General features: G+C 28.9%; 1 protein-coding gene across 1 annotated transcript in view; it reads right to left on the bottom strand.

Moving 5' to 3' along the window:
- Positions 1-18,089, bottom strand: part of LOC124358425 (lactase-phlorizin hydrolase-like) — a 62,597-nt gene that overhangs the window by 13,011 nt on the left and 31,497 nt on the right. Inside the window, exons 9-13 of the mRNA XM_046810723.1 lie at positions 14,998-15,180; positions 12,466-12,595; positions 7,290-7,423; positions 6,091-6,225; positions 992-1,114 (exon numbers count right to left, since the gene is read on the bottom strand). Coding sequence (XP_046666679.1) covers positions 992-1,114; positions 6,091-6,225; positions 7,290-7,423; positions 12,466-12,595; positions 14,998-15,180 — 705 coding nt within the window. The remainder of the gene's footprint in view (positions 1-991; positions 1,115-6,090; positions 6,226-7,289; positions 7,424-12,465; positions 12,596-14,997; positions 15,181-18,089) is intronic.

The following is an 18,089-nucleotide window of genomic DNA, read 5'->3' as shown; positions in this document are numbered from 1 at the left end:
CATTGGAATTAATTCTTAATGTTCAATCAATACTACTATAGTGTATGGTACACATTTAGACAGATGATGTCTAGCCAATGAGTCAAAGTCTACTTAGATAAAAGATGTTTGCAAAGCATACATAAATACTATTCAATCTTCATTTAATATTTCTTCAATTCTATCTCTAATCAATAACTGAAGGACAGTAAAGTATGTTAAGACAAATCTGAGCCAGCACATGGTGATTGTATACCAACAAATTGGTGTGTAGTTTACTACCAATAAATCTACAAAAAATATTATCTAGTAATACTATCCTGACTGTGACATGATAAACTATCCTGTTGATTGATGATTCAGTTACATGCTTAATAACAAAACCTGGACATAATTAAACCTTACACATGAGGTTAAAAAACAAAGCAAGCTTGTAAGATTGATGTTTAACAAAGTGCCAGAATTTAGTAAAACTTGTTTATACATTCAATTTTTTGTCATTTCATATATTAGTTTTTCCACCTGATGATACAAATACATATTATATATTTTTGGAACCATTAACAGTCTATGCTGTTACATTATATTTTTATTATTCCCACCTTATTGTACTAAGTTTTAATTCATCAGTAACTATATTTTAATGTTTACAGCCCATTCAATTTATCATATACACAGCAATTTATATGTACAAATATACAGATAAGATATATATAATCGGTACAAAGCAAAAATCATTATGGAATTTCATATAAAGTCACATCATCTGTCATCCAAACTGGAGGCTTAGGAAAATGAAAAGTGGCTGTAACATAATTAAAGTGGGACCTTTAGTTCTGAAATGAAAGTACATACTATAAACTTACAAAGAACAGAAATTGTCAACTGTAACAATTAAAAAGCTGATGGCTTAGATCTGTCAAGAACAGAATGACAACCATTACAGCTAAAAGGAGTAAGCAAGAATGCTTTCAAAAATACTTACAATAATGGGATTATTTACAATATTTACCTTGGATGCAAATGCTTTAAATAGAACTCTAGCATAATTTTCAAAGTATGTTGCCATCACTGGATTGGTCCAACCTCCAAGCTCTTGTAAAGGTTGAGGAAGATCGAAGTGGTAGAGGGTTATCTGGGGGAAAATATCAGATATAGTACTGTAAGTATATACAAACTCTATATAAAATTAACTACAAAGCAAATCATAATTTAGAGATTACACAAATCTTAAGGGAATAAAATTTGAAGTAATCTATAAAATTGAACCATACGATAGATCTTTCATGAGATCTTTCACTAAATATTCAAGATTGAGGCAAAAGGATTAATATGTCAAGATCATTAAAGAATTCTGTGTCTTATTCACTTTTAATTCTCACGAGAATACACACTATATTGGAACATTACAAAACATCAGAAACCATGTTAAATTACTCGAAAATTCTAAAAAACTTAAAAAACTGTCAGTTTTTATGCAGTATACTACACATTATATATGAAATGTAATTATACTTTCTATAGGCCTACAGTTAGTTTGATTGAAAAAGATAAAGTCATAAGATATGTAAAACATTATGGGTAAGAGAAAATATATTTAATTCTCTAATTATATTATATTATATTTTAAAGAGATTAAATTAGGCAATAGTGACAATACTAATAGGTTAAGTAGTAAATGGTATACAAAAGAATTGGAAAAATATTAGGAAAATAGTAGTTGCATTGTATGATAAGCTTAAAAACAGTAAGGGTACAGTTCATGAACTACAATGTAAAAATGTGTACACCAGAGAGCAAAAAAATCTGTATAGATCTGAAATTAAAAGACAGAAAAAATTATTTAATGAGAAATATATTACCAATTCAAAAAATAAATGTAAAGCTGCTTGGAAAATAATTAATACAGAAAAAAAGGTTGAAGAAAAAAATCATGAAACTTTTTATTGATTCTAGGACTTTTAATAACTTCTTTACACTTTCACCTTCTAATATAATTTAATACTTCTGACCAGCAGAATGACAATAACCTTGCTCTTGAATATTTAGAAAATTTACATAAGAAATAAGGGTGTATTAAAAAATGATTTTAAATGGAAAAATATTGAAAGAAATTATGTTTTATATTGTACATCTAGGTTGAGTACCTCAAAAAGTGAGGATTTATTATGGTTTTTTCCAATGCAATTATGAAAGACATCATTGACATAATATTAGAGCCAGTTACTTATTTATTTAATAAGATGCTAGACCAAGGAACATTTCCTCAAGCTTTAAAAATAACAAAAGTAGTGCCAATTTTTAAAAAAGGAGATAGGACTAAACCCCTCTAGCTATCGACCAATCTCATTAGTTCCTATTCTTAGTAAAATATTTGAGTTTTGTATCAAAAGAACAATTGTATAACTTTTTTGTTGTAAATAATCTTTTTTGTTCGGACCAATTTGGTTTTCTCCACGTTTAAACACAGTAAAAGCGGTTTGAAACTGTAACAGAACAGGTTATTCTGAATTTTGAAAACAAAATAATGACATCTACTACCTTAATTGACTTAAGTAAGGCTTTTGATTGCATTCCTCATGACCTGCTTTTAAAAAAGCTACATTTTTATGCATAAAAAAATAATGAATTACGTTTATTTTCATCATATTTACAAAATAGAAGCCAGATGGTTTCACAAAATAAAGATGTATCTGGTTTCCAAAATGTTTTACTAGGAGTACCACAAGGCTCAGTACTCGGTCCTTTTCTTTTTGTAGTAGCAATAAATGATTTTTCATTTAATATGCCTTGTAGGTCTGTTCTATATGCAGATGATACAACTATTTTAAATAGCAATAAACATTCTGGAAACTTTAATTTTAGAACAGGAGCAGGCAATGACTGAAGCTATTAAGTGGTTTTAAAGCCAACCTTTTGGTAGTAAATAATAGCAAAACAGAAAATTTAATTTTTACTCTTGATGGAAATTGTGTGTCCTTGATAGTAAATACACAGAACCTATTAAGCTTATTAGGAATATACATGGATAATCGATTAAATTGGGATGCACATGTAAGTTTTCTTTGTAAAAAATTTAGCTAGGGTTACATACCTTATCAGGAAACTAAAGTATAATATCAGTACTGAAATGTTGGTCACAGCATATTATGCCTTTTTCCATTTCCAGCTCAGGTATGGTGTAAACACTTTGGGGAAACAGTACTAGTGCTAAAACTGCTTTCATTTGGCAAAAGAAAGTAATTAGAATTATTGCAAATGTTGGCAATAGAGTTTCTTGTGTCCCACTTTTTAAAAAATTTAGAATTATGACCCTTCCATCCCTGTATATTTATTGTACTTTACTTAGTATCAAGGAACAATTAGATAGTTTTATTAGTAGACAAGAAATATACTCCTACTGTACAAGAAAAAAATATATGCTTGAACAAGAATGAATGTTCGATTGGAGAAAACCAAAGGCACTTTTATTTATATGAAGATTAAACTTTTTAATAAACTTCCTGAAAAAGCATGGCATGTGTCTATTAATAGATTTAAAAATGTTGTGAGTAATTGGCTTGTTGATAACACATTTTATTCTTTAAATGACTACTTAACCTGTGATATTAGTACGTTAATTTTTTTTAATAGTTATGATTTTGTTGATAGTTATCTCTTGTTATTTATTTATTGTTGTTAAATCTATTTCATTGTTAATTTTAATTTGTTGCATTTTTATCTATTTATTGTTACTTTTTTATTGTTTTTATTGTTATATATTTATTGTTTTATTTACTATTTAATTTATTCTGTATATAATGTTTTAGATATGTTATATATATTTAACGAGATGCTGCTAATACCATTTTTACTTTTATTTTCTTTTTAATGACTAAATTGTGGCGTTATTCACATGTTCATATAAAATTTACTTTGACTTACAGTCTAATCATTACACTTGTATTATGAGGTTTTAAAGGTGTGATAGGAGTAGGTAGCCTTTTAGATATAATAAAAAGTGACGTTGTCCATTGCATTGTCAAGTGCTTAAAGACAATAAAGATTTCTTGATTCTTGATTCTATATGTTTCCGCAACACGTGAATTCGTTTCTATCTAAATTTGTACCAGACACATGGCTTGTGAGAACTTCCTGTCATCATTCTTCAAGTTTTTAAGGCATGTTTTTGTCTTACAAACATATGCATGGTATCCTTTATACAAATCAATCCACAAGTTTAATCCAAATTGCTCAATTTTGTTAGGTGTTATAATGTTTATATGGAGTGATATACACTATAGCTTTTGACTAAGAGATGATTTTTTTTTATTCAGGGAGTCACATGATTTCCGAAATATTTTTCTTCAGATCACACAATTAGACAGATAAGCAAATTTTGAGAAACTTCACTGTAAAATTTGTAGATTACATGAAATGTGTATAATATAATGTTAATATCATGACTCAGATAACGAAATATATTAATACTGTGCTTTAAAATATCACATTTCTAAAGTAATATTCATACTACATACATGAAATGTATGGATATTATTGAAATATTTAGGTTAGGCCTTATTCATTTTATCCATTAATGGTTAATTTTTCATACATCATTTTGATAATGAAAATGGAAACAAAATTCCACTATAAATTAATTTTGTGCATAACTAGGATAAATACTGACAATATTATAAATTTGCGTGTGTTTATTTTAGAACAAAGGTTTTTAGTGTCTAGCTTTAAAACTTATAAAACATTGCGTATACCAATGTATATAATGTGTTATTGTAATATTTTCAAAAATAAATCATATTCTATTCTATTCTATTCTAAAACTGACAGGATTTATTTTAACTCTTTAAAATTTCAATCTTGAATGATTGACTATAATACAGCACCAAAATAATAGATTAGAGCCTTTAGTTAAGTATTGCTGATTGTATTTAAATTTTATTCTAGTTGAATCTTCTTCAACGTGTAATATTAAAATATTACTACACATAAGTACACATAAAAGTTTAAAAAGCAGAAAACTATATTTGAGAAACAGTATAAACTACTGTATTTTATTTGAATCTTTATCCAACTTATCTAGAATGCACTACTATTTATATTGTACATATGTGTGCAATGTATATGTACAAACTCTATTGAAGAATATCTATGTAATACAATTTCATTTTATAACATTATGACTATAGATACATAAATGTATATATTTTATTTTTATGACTTTTTTATAACTTAATAACATTATACATACTTAATTCATACATTTGACTGATAATGTTTCATGGTAACATTAAGTTCTATTTTATATCTTGACAATGTCACTTGTTCTTCCAGCTGTGCTGGTTTAAAAGAACGTATATTTTATAAATTGTGACAATAAAGAATTTGAATTTCAAAAAAGATATAAAATTCCAATGTGTTACTTTTTGGAGCTAAAATTAAATCAAAACATTCCAATGTATCCATAGTAAAAAGTAAACATGTTCCACAGTACACATATTAATTATATCAATAGTTTTAAATCAAACCAAATGACATAGAGTCATTTCATGTATATGTCAAACAAAATAAACACACAGAAGTGATGACTGACATGGACTGGAACTGAGCAGCGGAGTGATAGTTGAGGGAAACAAGTCACAAAATACCTAGTCACTGGGCCTAGTACTAAGTTGTTTAATTTTTCCTGGATACTTCTGTGGCTTCTCTACATGTTTCTACCTAGATTTATTAGTTTATTAACACGATTGTGAGCGAATGCTAGAACACTGCACTAGATGCTTGCAAGTAGAGAAAGTTTTATTCACTTTAACCGATGTCTCTAATGTGTTATACTGTATTTGACTACTGTAACAATAGAGAATGCAAACTATTAGTTACTTTACCATAGAATATCCCTCTTTCTGAAAGTATCTTTACAGGTAAGTTTGTTAACCCAACAATAGCATTTGTATTATTTCTGTATTGATCAAACACACCTTCACCTTCTACCTTTTCCAATTTAAACAAAACATGTAAATTGTACATACCATATCCGATTTGTCATTTTCAAGAAAAAAGGAGGAACTTAATAATCTACTTATTCTACAGATATTGAATATATTTTTAATATACCATTGGTTGAATCCCATTTGCCAGCAGTTCATCGATCAAGTTATTGTAATAGTCTATTCCAGCTTGATTGACAACGTTGTCATGTCCAGTGGGCAGTACACGACTCCAAGAGATAGAGAAGCGATAATGATCGAACTGAAACAGTAGAGTTTAGTTAGCTAACTGAAATACACAATACACTGCAATACAAAATATGCAAGATCTTGAAACAGACTCTAAAGTTTTACATATTTTATACTTTAGTACTGGTTTATTCTATTTAATAATTGAACAATTAGGAACTCTTGTTTAGACCTAAATTTTGTTGAATTTTTGCAAAATATTGTTTTATGAAATGCTCTAATATTTTACTTCACTTGGTTAAGTACAAAGTAACCAACACACAAATGTAATACTTGCCTACTGAAAAATTGATGAGAATATTGAGTAGTAACGTCTCTAGACTATTCAAAATCAAAATAAAAAAATGTTTATTCATACAATGATACAGTTTTGAATAGTGTCAGTTTTTTAATAATTACTAACAAAATAAAAAACTCTCCAAAGCACAAATAGTCTTGCCGGTTATGAAGATTATTTTTAACTTTTTGTACTTAACTGGGGTTTTTTCACTTTTGATATTATGTGGAATTAAACCTAAAATTTTAACTCCCATCTCTTGTACATAACCATTATGATATACGTTTTATTCCATGATGCATAGATTTATAGTTACTTTGCAGATTCATACATAGTGTATGTGATGAAAATACAAGATGGTTAAGTAAATATTAATACTGTAGTTAAATGATAGTAACATATGATAGTAATTGTTGAGGCATAATAAATTCTTATCAACCCACTTTTTTAAAATTTGATTGAAATTAATTTGTAAATCACAATTTCATCCAATAGTTTGATGACCCGAAACAAGACCTTAGTTGGGAGTTATGAGCAAATAAACCCCCTCTTACACCAAAGTCTTAAATTTAAACTTTTGTGTTTTACTAGTTGGGAAATATACCAAAATTGATGTTTTAAACCCATATTTATATTTCGAACAATCAAAGTTACAATTAATAGATACCCAATATTTTCTAAATTCTTACTGGTCACATAATAAAAAACAAATATGTTTTCTAATTGTTGTTGATACCATAATTTGCACAACTTTATGTACGACTCAGTTAATGTTTTAAACATTACACGTTTATACCCACGCCAATATACTTGATAAGCTTCACATCTTCCTTGTACTTGTGGTAGGAATCACACGCCACATCGGCAGTGTCATTGTTTTTTATCACACTTGGCTTTTGGTGAACCAATTTGTCCCAGATATTCTCACCCTTGCCTAAAACAAAATTTCAATTAATTGTACAAAAGGCACTTCCGCATAGTACCAAAAATGAGAGAAATTTGTCACACTAAAAAGTACCATTTTCATCTTTAAAAAAATCTTTCAAAAATTAAAATAAATCTATTGTTTTGTCAACAATACAATATTTGTACATAGCGTAAATCATTCACACCAGATTTTGATCATCTTACAATTATAATTAATTGTTTATAGATTAAAAAGAATGAACATCAAAACCTAATCAAATCTGATCAAACCTGATGTCAGACAATCAATTAATCAAGTGTCTTACTTGAGTTTCATCAAGTTGTTTAAGATGGATCAAAAGTAATAAACTTGATCAGATTAGAATAATGTTTTAATAAACGTGTATCAAAGTTGGTAATATAATTAATAAAATTGATCATTTTTGATCTTAGAATATATAAATTTAGAACACTTCAACATGGGGTGATAACAAACTATAATTAACCTGAATCTTTCAATTCATCAAATTCGTCAAGGTAAACAATTATTTCTTTTAAACTATTAGTTTTAACTTACTGTTCAAGCATCCAAGCATTTATTTATCTTTATTTAACTTATAATTAGTAGTAATAAACATCCCCAACTCTCTTTGCTCATTTTCTGCCATTCATATCATTTAATACAAACAAGACGTGCCCAGAAAATAATACCTTTAGATTTAAAGGGAAGTAGGGAGTTCCGTACAGTGCAAAGTCAGACATCTTTAAAATAAGTCACTGATGACCAGCTGCTAGAGGAATAGATATATATATATATATATATATATATATATATATATATATATATATATATATATACAGGGTGATTCGGTTAGTGTTACCGGCACTTTCTGAGCTGATTGTACTATAAAAAATAAAGAAAAAAGTTCATATAAACATGGGTCCGGAAATTGCTTCCTTACTGGGTTATGGCCAATTGAAGATTTCACCAAAAATTGTGTGCAGGAGGTCAAATGATGATTTGCCGCGTGTTTATGAAGAGATATTTATAGGCGAATGCAACTTTTTCTAACGGATTTTTAGATGAGAAATTGAATAAAGTTCATCTCATAGCTGTATCTCATTTAGTTTTTTTGTTATACTACAAAAAACAGAAATAAAATAATTTTGAAAACACTTTTTTAAGGTTTAACGGACAATTATTTTGTTAGTTAAATAGGCATTGAAGACCCACATTTTTACAAAGAAACTTGCAGAAAATTTAATTCTGAATAAAATTATGTGCCACACGGCTATTAACAGCGAAGTATTAGTTTCTGGAATTTAATTTTACAACAAAACATTTCTACCAAGCAAGAAATTCCAAAGCAAAGGAAAACCGCATTTTAATGACATAGAGTAGCCTACACATAAGATTTATTAGGATGCAATTTAAATTAAGTTTTAAATAAATTATTGTTTTTCATCTAAAGCTTATAATACTACGTACCACTTTCATAACAGCGTGTTCAAAAATCAGTCCCTTGTACTTCAATACACTTAGCAGCTCGCTTTCTGATTGATCGAGTTATCCTCCGCAACGCTGCACGATTGTTTTTGATTTGTGCGGCGGCATCTTCAATTCGATTTATTAACTCTTCATGTGTATTTACTTTTTCCTGTTACACCAGGTTCTTCATCCAACCCCATATACAGAAATCTAATGGAGTTAGATCTGGTGATCTTGGTGGCCAAGTGTGTGGTCCACCGCGACCAATCCATCGCCCGGGAAACTGCTCGTTTAAGTGCATTGTTACATTATGGGAAAAGTGGGCAGGGGCACCATCATGTTGATAAATAATATTGCACCTTGCTGCTAATGGAACATCTTCTAATAATAGTGGTAGTTGTTCTGTAAGGAATTCTAGGTACATGCGGGAATTTAGATGTCCTCGGAGAATGAATGGTCCTATTAATCGATTCATGAATGAGTCCACACCATACATTTACACTAAATCTGTGTTGAAAGTTGCGCACGATTGTACTATGTGGATTTTCCCTCTGCCCAAGTGTGTTCATTGTGAAGGTTGTTGACGCCATCTCGGGTAAATTGAGCTTCATCAGTGAATAAAATGGTTCTATGATGTTGACGGTTTTCTAATTAACCCAGTTGCAAAATTCCAATCGAAGAGGAGGATCTGTTGGTTGAATACTTTGAACTTGTTGTTTATGGTAAGGGAACATGCTATTTTTGCGCAAGTTCTCCATACTTCAGACTGAGACACTGCGAATCGCCTAGAAAGACGCCGTGTACTGACACCAGGACTGCGTTCAGTAGCCATGATTATAGCCTCTTCCATATCTACATTATTCTGGGCAGGGCGATCCCGATAATTAATTAATACTAGGAAGTTTACCTGTTACTCTTAGGGTACGAAATGATCCACTGATCGTTTTTTGGGTTTGGAACTCTGCGATTAGGAAAATCGTCTTCGGTATTCTGCAGTAGCAGCGGTTTGCATTTCCGTCACAAACGCCTAAGGACAAATACCATGTCGGCATATTTCTTCGTTTGTAAATAACAAAGGCATTGCAATTGTGATAGTAAGTTACTTTAAAATACACTTCACTAAACAAACGAGTAGTAAATTAATTGTATTAAATTGCACTCATTAAACTAGTACAGAATTGGTAACAAATAATTTGGATTCCTCAATAAATTGCAGTGTATTGTTGAACAGCTGATTTGTGATACCAACTTATAAAAACATAATTTACCTTCTGTAAAGCTAACGTGACAAAGATATGTAGGTACATGATGTAACCATTTGGATAGTCCTAAAAAGTAATAGTATTATTGTTTTTTAGTTGAGCATTAATCTATTAAAATCGAATTTTACAATTGTATGCTAATCAATTATTTGTGTACCTTATATCATTACATTACGGTGTTTTATTTACTAAATACGTATTTCTTGCTTGGTAGAATGTTTGTTGTAAAATTAAATTCCAGAAACTAATACTTCGCTGTTAATAGCCGTGTGGCACATAATTTTATTCAGAATTAAATTTTCTGCAAGTTTCTTTGTAAAAATGTGGGTCTTCAATGCCTATTTAACAAAATAATTGTCCGTTAAACCTTAAAAAAGTGTTTTCAAAATTATTTTATTTCTGTTTTTTTGTAGTATAACAAAAAAACTAAATGAGATACAGCTATGAGATGAACTTTATTCAATTTCTCATCTAAAAATCCGTTAGAAAAAGTTGCATTCGCCTATAAATATCTCTTCATAAACACGCGCGGCAAATCATCATTTGACCTCCTGCACACAATTTTGGTGAAATCTTCAATTGGCCATAACCCAGTAAGGAAGCATTTCCGGACCCATGTTTATATGAACTTTTTTCTTTATTTTTTTTTATAGTACAATCAGCTCAGAAAGTGCCGGTAACACTAACCGAATCACCCTGTATATATATATATATATATATATCACTAACTTTTGAGTGTTACACCACACAATAGGGTCTTTTCTATTGTTAGTTCAGCCAAATAGATGGATGAGTCATTAGGAGAGAAAATCTTGTAAAAAAAATAATACACCATACCAAAGTCCAAAAATACACCCAGTCTTAGATCCATCTGTATTGACATTATTCTGAACAACACTGTCCTTGTGTGTGTGTGTGTGTGTGTGTGTGTGTGTGTGCGTGCGTGCATGCGCGTGTGTGTGTGTACGCACACTCACATGCCCATGCATGATTGTGTTTGGGTGTCAGAAAGTCATGGAATAAAAATATAAAGAAGCATTTTAAGGTAGAATGAGAATAAAGTTAATTCTTTCTAGATAGGCCTTTGAAAAGCCAGGTGTTGAGCAATGAAAACACACAACCTCCCTGTTTTGAAGCTGCCATACTTGCTTGCTATGTAAACGTATTGTGATTGCATTTAGGCAGATGCCATGAATGTTAATCTTTGACATGTGCTATTAAAAGTTTAATCTCTTACATAATTTGTTTGAACATAATTTAATTGCCAAATAAATTTTAAAATCAAAAATTTTAAATGTTTAGATGCTAGGTAAGCATTTTATTTACCCAATTGGATGTAAACTTGAATTGTTTATTTCTCTTACTGTTATTGTTGATGTTGTCAATTCTAAGTTAAGATCCTATTTATCTCATTCATAATAAAGAATGATTTTTAATTAATAAAATTGATGAAAATATAAACAATTCGTCATTAAAAATTAATAAAAAAACTGCCATTGAAAGTTTGTTTGTGATCATATAATTTTAAAATAACTTTTTCTTCCTGTTTTCAGCCAAATAATGTTATTAAGCAACCAACCAAACTAGGTTGAACAGTTAATTGTTAGTGCCAACGCTCATCAAAAATATAATTTAGAACTATTTTTTGTTATTAATAATTTTTTGTAATAGTTTTGTATATCACTTTACTTAATATATACAAACATAGACAATGGAAGCAAAACGTTTTTATACTATATTACAAAGGGCATTTTGTTTGTTATGAATCATTTAGTTTAGAAACAACAAATTATTATAAGCATTACAGAAATGAAAGAATTCAATGTTTATGTAATGTATGAATAAAAATGTATAAATAACTGTGATATACATTTTGCCTCAAAATTACATAGACATGATAGAGAAAAAGTTCTAAATTGTTAGTATGGAAAGGTTTGAGGCTCTTGTCTTTTTAAACATTTAAACAACGAAAAAGTTTGAGATTCTTTTTCTTTTTTACCAATAAAATATAAAATAACTAACAAATTGTTTTGGATGGATAATAATAAATTGTATCTTTAAAACGAGACATTTACCACAACTCAACACTTAAGAATAAGGTTGTGAAAATACTTGAAGTGTAACATTTATTATGGAACTAAAATCAGGATGGCCACCAGTACAGTTGGGTCTTAAAGTAAACAAGCATAGAACCTTCATCTTCAAATTTGGTCACATTCACATTTTCTTTAAGTGTTCAGTAACAAAGGCATAACTCAAATTAATTAAAACAAGAATATTTTTTCACTATTCATCTAACTATACTAGTTAATACTATACCATCAATGTTCCAAGCTCCTTCAATCTGGTAGGCTGAGGAGGAACATCCGATAGAAAATTCTGGAGGAAAATATCCAAAAGACGTTTCAACAGATGCTTTTTGATGTCTGTATTCATACTCTCTCAAATTCTATAAAACAGAAATTTTTTAGGATCAGTTATAAATAATCATATTTCTAAACTTATGGAATGATAAAAAATAGCCTAACTGTCATAATGTAATTTCACCTAAATAAAAAACATTAATCAATGATATTGTTAAAATCATTAACTGAATAAACTTGGACTAATGTTATGTCTGTCACCCATCGAACACCAATCAATGAAATTTTAATCTTTTCTAAACTATTGTTTTATTTATAAAAATTTATTTTCAGCTTTACTGGATTTTCTTAGCTCATGTTCCAAGTCTTACTTCCAAAATTTGTATAATAAGTTTTCTCGTGTGCATTTTGTCAGTCTTAAAATTCAACGGGTTTAAATACAAGTTTGTTCTTCACACATTGACTTTGGTGGATGCAACTTGCTATTATACCAGTTATTCTAGTCAGTAAATGACTAGAGTTACAGAGAAGAAGTTAAACTTGCTCAAAATTATTACTATTGTGGAAAACAATTTGATTTGTAAACACTTTTGCTCCATATTATTTTAATGGAGAGGTATTTGTTCTAGATGCTAGTCGAAAATTTCCAAACATTTCCATGTGCTTCTAATGTGAAACAAAGATACTAAAATTTAATCATACTGTTTAACCATTTTCTAAATATTTAGTAATGTCTACATTAAAAATTGAGCTAGCCTATTATACGATAATGTACAATTGAAAATGTGATAAACACCACTGTTCTGTGGTGTTTATCAATGTAACAGCTTCAGGAATATTTTGGTGTGAACAACATATGTAACCGAACAGTAACTTTCATAACCCTTACACTGGCAATCAGTAGTAGTGAGTTACTGTACCTGGCATGAAACCAGATGTTGGCAATGTAAGGATTAAATTTTCCATTATTGTTGTATTCAGGCTTACATTGTTACTTACATTGATGCAAAAATAAAAATACATTCATTTCTCTCCTATATCTCATTTTTTGTGCCATAAATAAAGGAAATATTTTTGTAACATATAACACTTTAAAGTTTAAATATGCATAAAAGCAATATTTTATTTTGTGCATTACACTATACTGTGTAAAGATATTATAAATTAAGGAGATTGAAAATATTACATATTAAATATTACACTTCTCAAAATACGAAAATATTTAATGTTTTTACAGAAATTAAATTTTGAATGTCCTGCCATATTATAGTTTTATATTAAATAATTTACACAGGCATTCATAACTTTATACAATATAACAAGCTTTAAAACTACTATCATAACATGAGAGTGTATACACTGCTACAAAACTGAAAAAAACCACAGTTTTAAGTGTTTCTAATAAAAGAAAGCTAAGGTTAAAATAGATAAAACTACTTAGTTAGAATAATTATTTTCATGTAAAAATGTACTTCTATGTATAATATGTAAAAGTAGGTAAATATTGCAGGTAGAAAAACTTACTGTATTGTATCGTTTACAATTTCGAGTGTTTCTACAAATAAGAAAACTAGTATAGAAATACATCATACTACTTAAGCAGCACAAGTAACAAAGAATTTTTAGTGTATCTTAAAGCTAGATAAATATTGTAAATAGAAAAACTTACTGTATGGCAATGATTTACTATAATGCGTACACTACTAATTAAAATACATAAAAACAAAATAAACATAACACAATTGCAAAAGAATTCTAAACATATTTCCAAGTGTCCCTGGGGTTCAGATTTATGAGGAAACTTATAATATTTAGTCTGTTTTATGCTTCTGTAATCAGACATGGTGGTTTACTGAAGAGTAAAGTTAAAATGGTATATAGTGTACAAGTAACTGCACTATCTACGACCCTTGGAATTGTTAGACAAAGATAATACACAATCCAATAGAGACGTGTTGCATGCAATGTTGTCTTGTTAAAATGTCAATATATATATATATATATATATATTTGCTTAAAACCAATTATCAAAACAATTTATTTCATTTAAATTGCAAGTTATTTAATAGAAAGAGATTTTGACAAAAAATTACTTCAAGGCTAAACTTCTTATGTACAGTTCATAGCATACACATGATTTTTATTTAACATATTTGTTAAAAATATTTGACTGTCATTAATTACTGTACCAGTAAAATTACTATAGTGCTCAAAATAAATCATGCAGTACATCAAAATAGATGTTGATAAAATAATTTATACAACCATTTATCTCTTTACACACAATATAAAGTTTCACTACTGTTGTCATAACATGACAGTTGTCTAAACTGCTATAAAACTGTCAAACCCACCGAAGAGATTTGACTGTTTCTAAAAAAATTCTAGTGTTGAAATAGGTATTTTGGGTAGCACCATTATTTTCATGTAACAATGAATTTTGTAGTGTATCTAAAACTAGATAAATATTGTAGGTAGAAAAACTTACTGAGTTGTAACGCTCTACTATAAGGCGTGCACCACCAATTAACATACATATTACAAAAATACACAAAAACAAATTAAAAATGATATCTAAACATATTTCGAAGTTTCCTTGAGGTTCTGTTTTAGTAGGAAACTGATAATATTCAGTCTTTTTTCTGCTGCTGTCATCAGGCATCGTGGTATACTGAAGAATAAAGTTAAAATGGTATATAATGTACAAGCAAGTGCACTATCTATGACCCTTGGAGTTCTTAGACGAAGATAACACTATCCAACAAAGAAGTGCCGCATACAATGTTGTCTTGCTGAAATGTGAATCTTTTGCTCAAAACCTCTTATCAAAAAAAACTTTTGTTTCCGTTAAACTTTGTTTCTGTTTATAATTTTGTGTAGGATTGTGTTCAGGCAATCTATAATTAAATCCAATTCCACATAGCTGCATGATATTTTAAAGATTACAAGAAAAAGGTATATCTGAGAAATGATTACAGAAATTTAGCAGAGGTCTTGCATATGTCTAAGTAATGACATTGAGATTTGCCTCCATTACGTTTTACGGTAGCATTATTGTTTCATAAATTGATTTTGTAATCAGAATGTAGTTGTGAGTAAAATGGTATTGATAGTTATTACCTTAAGCTCTTAGAAAAGTGCTGGATCATACCAATGTATTACAAGTAGTATTTATGTTTATTTTAAAAAGCAATAAAAAGTTAGAAGTTAATAATTTTAAAATTATGCCAACCCATTGTTCATCATTTTACCTTCTCACTCTCCTTCTGTGGGGGAGGGTTTGAAATTCACTGGTATGTATATGTTGGCCAAGTACAATTAAATTAAAGACACTACACATTTGTACACTAGTACATTTGTTATATAGGGTCAAACTAATTCATATAATATAATATACTAGCTGTTTCCTATGGCTCCGCACGCTTTTCGTAAGCTTTGCCCGTGTATGAGCACTTCTGGGCCAAGTGAGTTATATTTCCAACGCAGATGTAGAGTTTGCTTTATTGCCACAATCAAAAATATCTGTGTATGTGTATGTTATGTATCTTTATAGTCATTGTACACGTACATTGTACTTTATTATAAAGTGGTCCAACACTCAAGCTTTAGGTTCATCATAACTTAGAGCCGTCAAATAGTGTTTGGCTATATAATACACGTAACTGTCTCGTAATTGCAACTTATAGTGTTCAGGCGCTTTGAAAACTTTTATCTTATGCAGCGCCGCCTGGTGGTGAGTTACATCAATGAGCATAGCATATAAACCTTCTACGTGGAGAAATACATATAAATACAAATTTTCATAGTGATCAGTCAAGTAGTTTACGATTCCATAAAGGACAAACACACAAACATTCATTTATATATATATATAGATGTGTTTAATCTACACCAGTGTTATTCTGCTTTCTGTCTGTGTGAGCTAAGCTGTTGTTGGCTTCTATTAGAAGTCTTCAGCCATCCATTTTATCAGTATGTGGTTGCAATTTTTGCATACCATGTAGTAGAGTAAGTAGTACACAGTTTATCCCCAGCACATGAGGAGTTATGTTTAGCCATTAAATAAATATTTTGTACTGTCCTGTGAAATAATAGTTCAATGCTGCAATAGTAAAAGAACTTCAATGATAAATATGAGGTATTTAATTGCAATATTATGTTGTTGATCTCTATTACAGGAAGTGAAGTGTGCACTAGGGAAAGTTAAGTTACAGTATCCAACCAAGTTCAGTATACAGAATGAAAATAAAATGAATTCTCCATTCTCATAATTATTTTTATAAAAAAAAAAATAGAACCAAAAGCTATGAAGTGCATCAAAGTTATTTAAACTTAAAGTTTATCAAAGTTCAATTTTTTAAAGTTTCTGTTTAATGCTTCAGTTAGGTATTATTTGAAGAAAATCAACAATCTAAATTTTGTTGATATCATCACTTTGCCTTGAGACTACGACAACATATACAGAAATGTTGATAGTAATTTAAAAAATGAAACTATTATATTTTGGAATATAAAATTTTATATTTTCAATTAAATCTTCACATATGAAATAACCACAGCCACTAAATAAAAATATTGTTAAATATTGTTTGTTAAATAGCTGTTTGTAGATAACAGCACTGCTATATGATTGAAAATGAAAACCTTGATAAATAATTACAAAGTCCATTAATTGGCTTTTTGTACTAGAATAAGATATTTCTGTATCTGAAGATAATAACTATTAAAAAGGTCTAATTTGAAATGTTCACTTTTGCTGATAGCCTATTATTGCACGAGGTTATGATAAAATACTAGGCTTATCAAGAATGTAAAGAAATCTTGTCAATGACTAATAAACATTATTTTATCACTGTATAAAAACTCATTAATTTAAACAGTACTTGTCCTTATGTGTTTAAAAACTCTTAATTTAAAATTTTATTAAATGTGGTCATGGGTTGTTGTGAAAATTTTAATTATATTTTGTCTTTATCTTACTTTTATTAAATCCAATTATATTTTATTCATAAGTTTTTTTTAACTTTTCATATGAATCACTTTTAAGATCATGTAACTGTTATTATGATCAAAAGACCAAATAGTGAGACAAAATAATAAATTTTACATGATTGTGCTTTAACAGCATGTAAGAGTCTTAAGAATAAGAAAGTTTCTATAATTATTATTGTATGGAATTTATTTTTGTTTAATTCCGCCGAGGTACAAGAATCAGTTCCTTTAAAAATTTATCTTATTACATTATATTTTACAATACATATTTAAAGTTTTTACTGTTAATCATGTATTTATATCAAATTTATCTAATTTTTCTTAAGAAAAATATTTTCCTTCGGTAAATTTTAAATTAAACTACTTTGTTGCAACAAGATACAAATTTATTTTTATTTTTATCTCAGAAGTTAACAAGATCATGTTTTTTCCTCTTTCTCTTTCTTTTATCCACATTGACTACCAATTTTTTAATTGCATAGTATAATAAATAATTCATATTGATTTATTTAATTATAATAGTAGTAAATGACCTTTAGTATACTGCTCCATAAGACATACAGTTCCGATAACCAGAATATTAAGTGA

The sequence above is a fragment of the Homalodisca vitripennis genome, chromosome 3, assembly GCF_021130785.1.
Source record: "Homalodisca vitripennis isolate AUS2020 chromosome 3, UT_GWSS_2.1, whole genome shotgun sequence".
NCBI lineage: Eukaryota > Metazoa > Arthropoda > Insecta > Hemiptera > Cicadellidae > Homalodisca > Homalodisca vitripennis.
The sequence above is the reverse complement of the archived record's forward strand: the minus strand, read 5'-3'. Positions and strand labels throughout refer to the sequence as shown.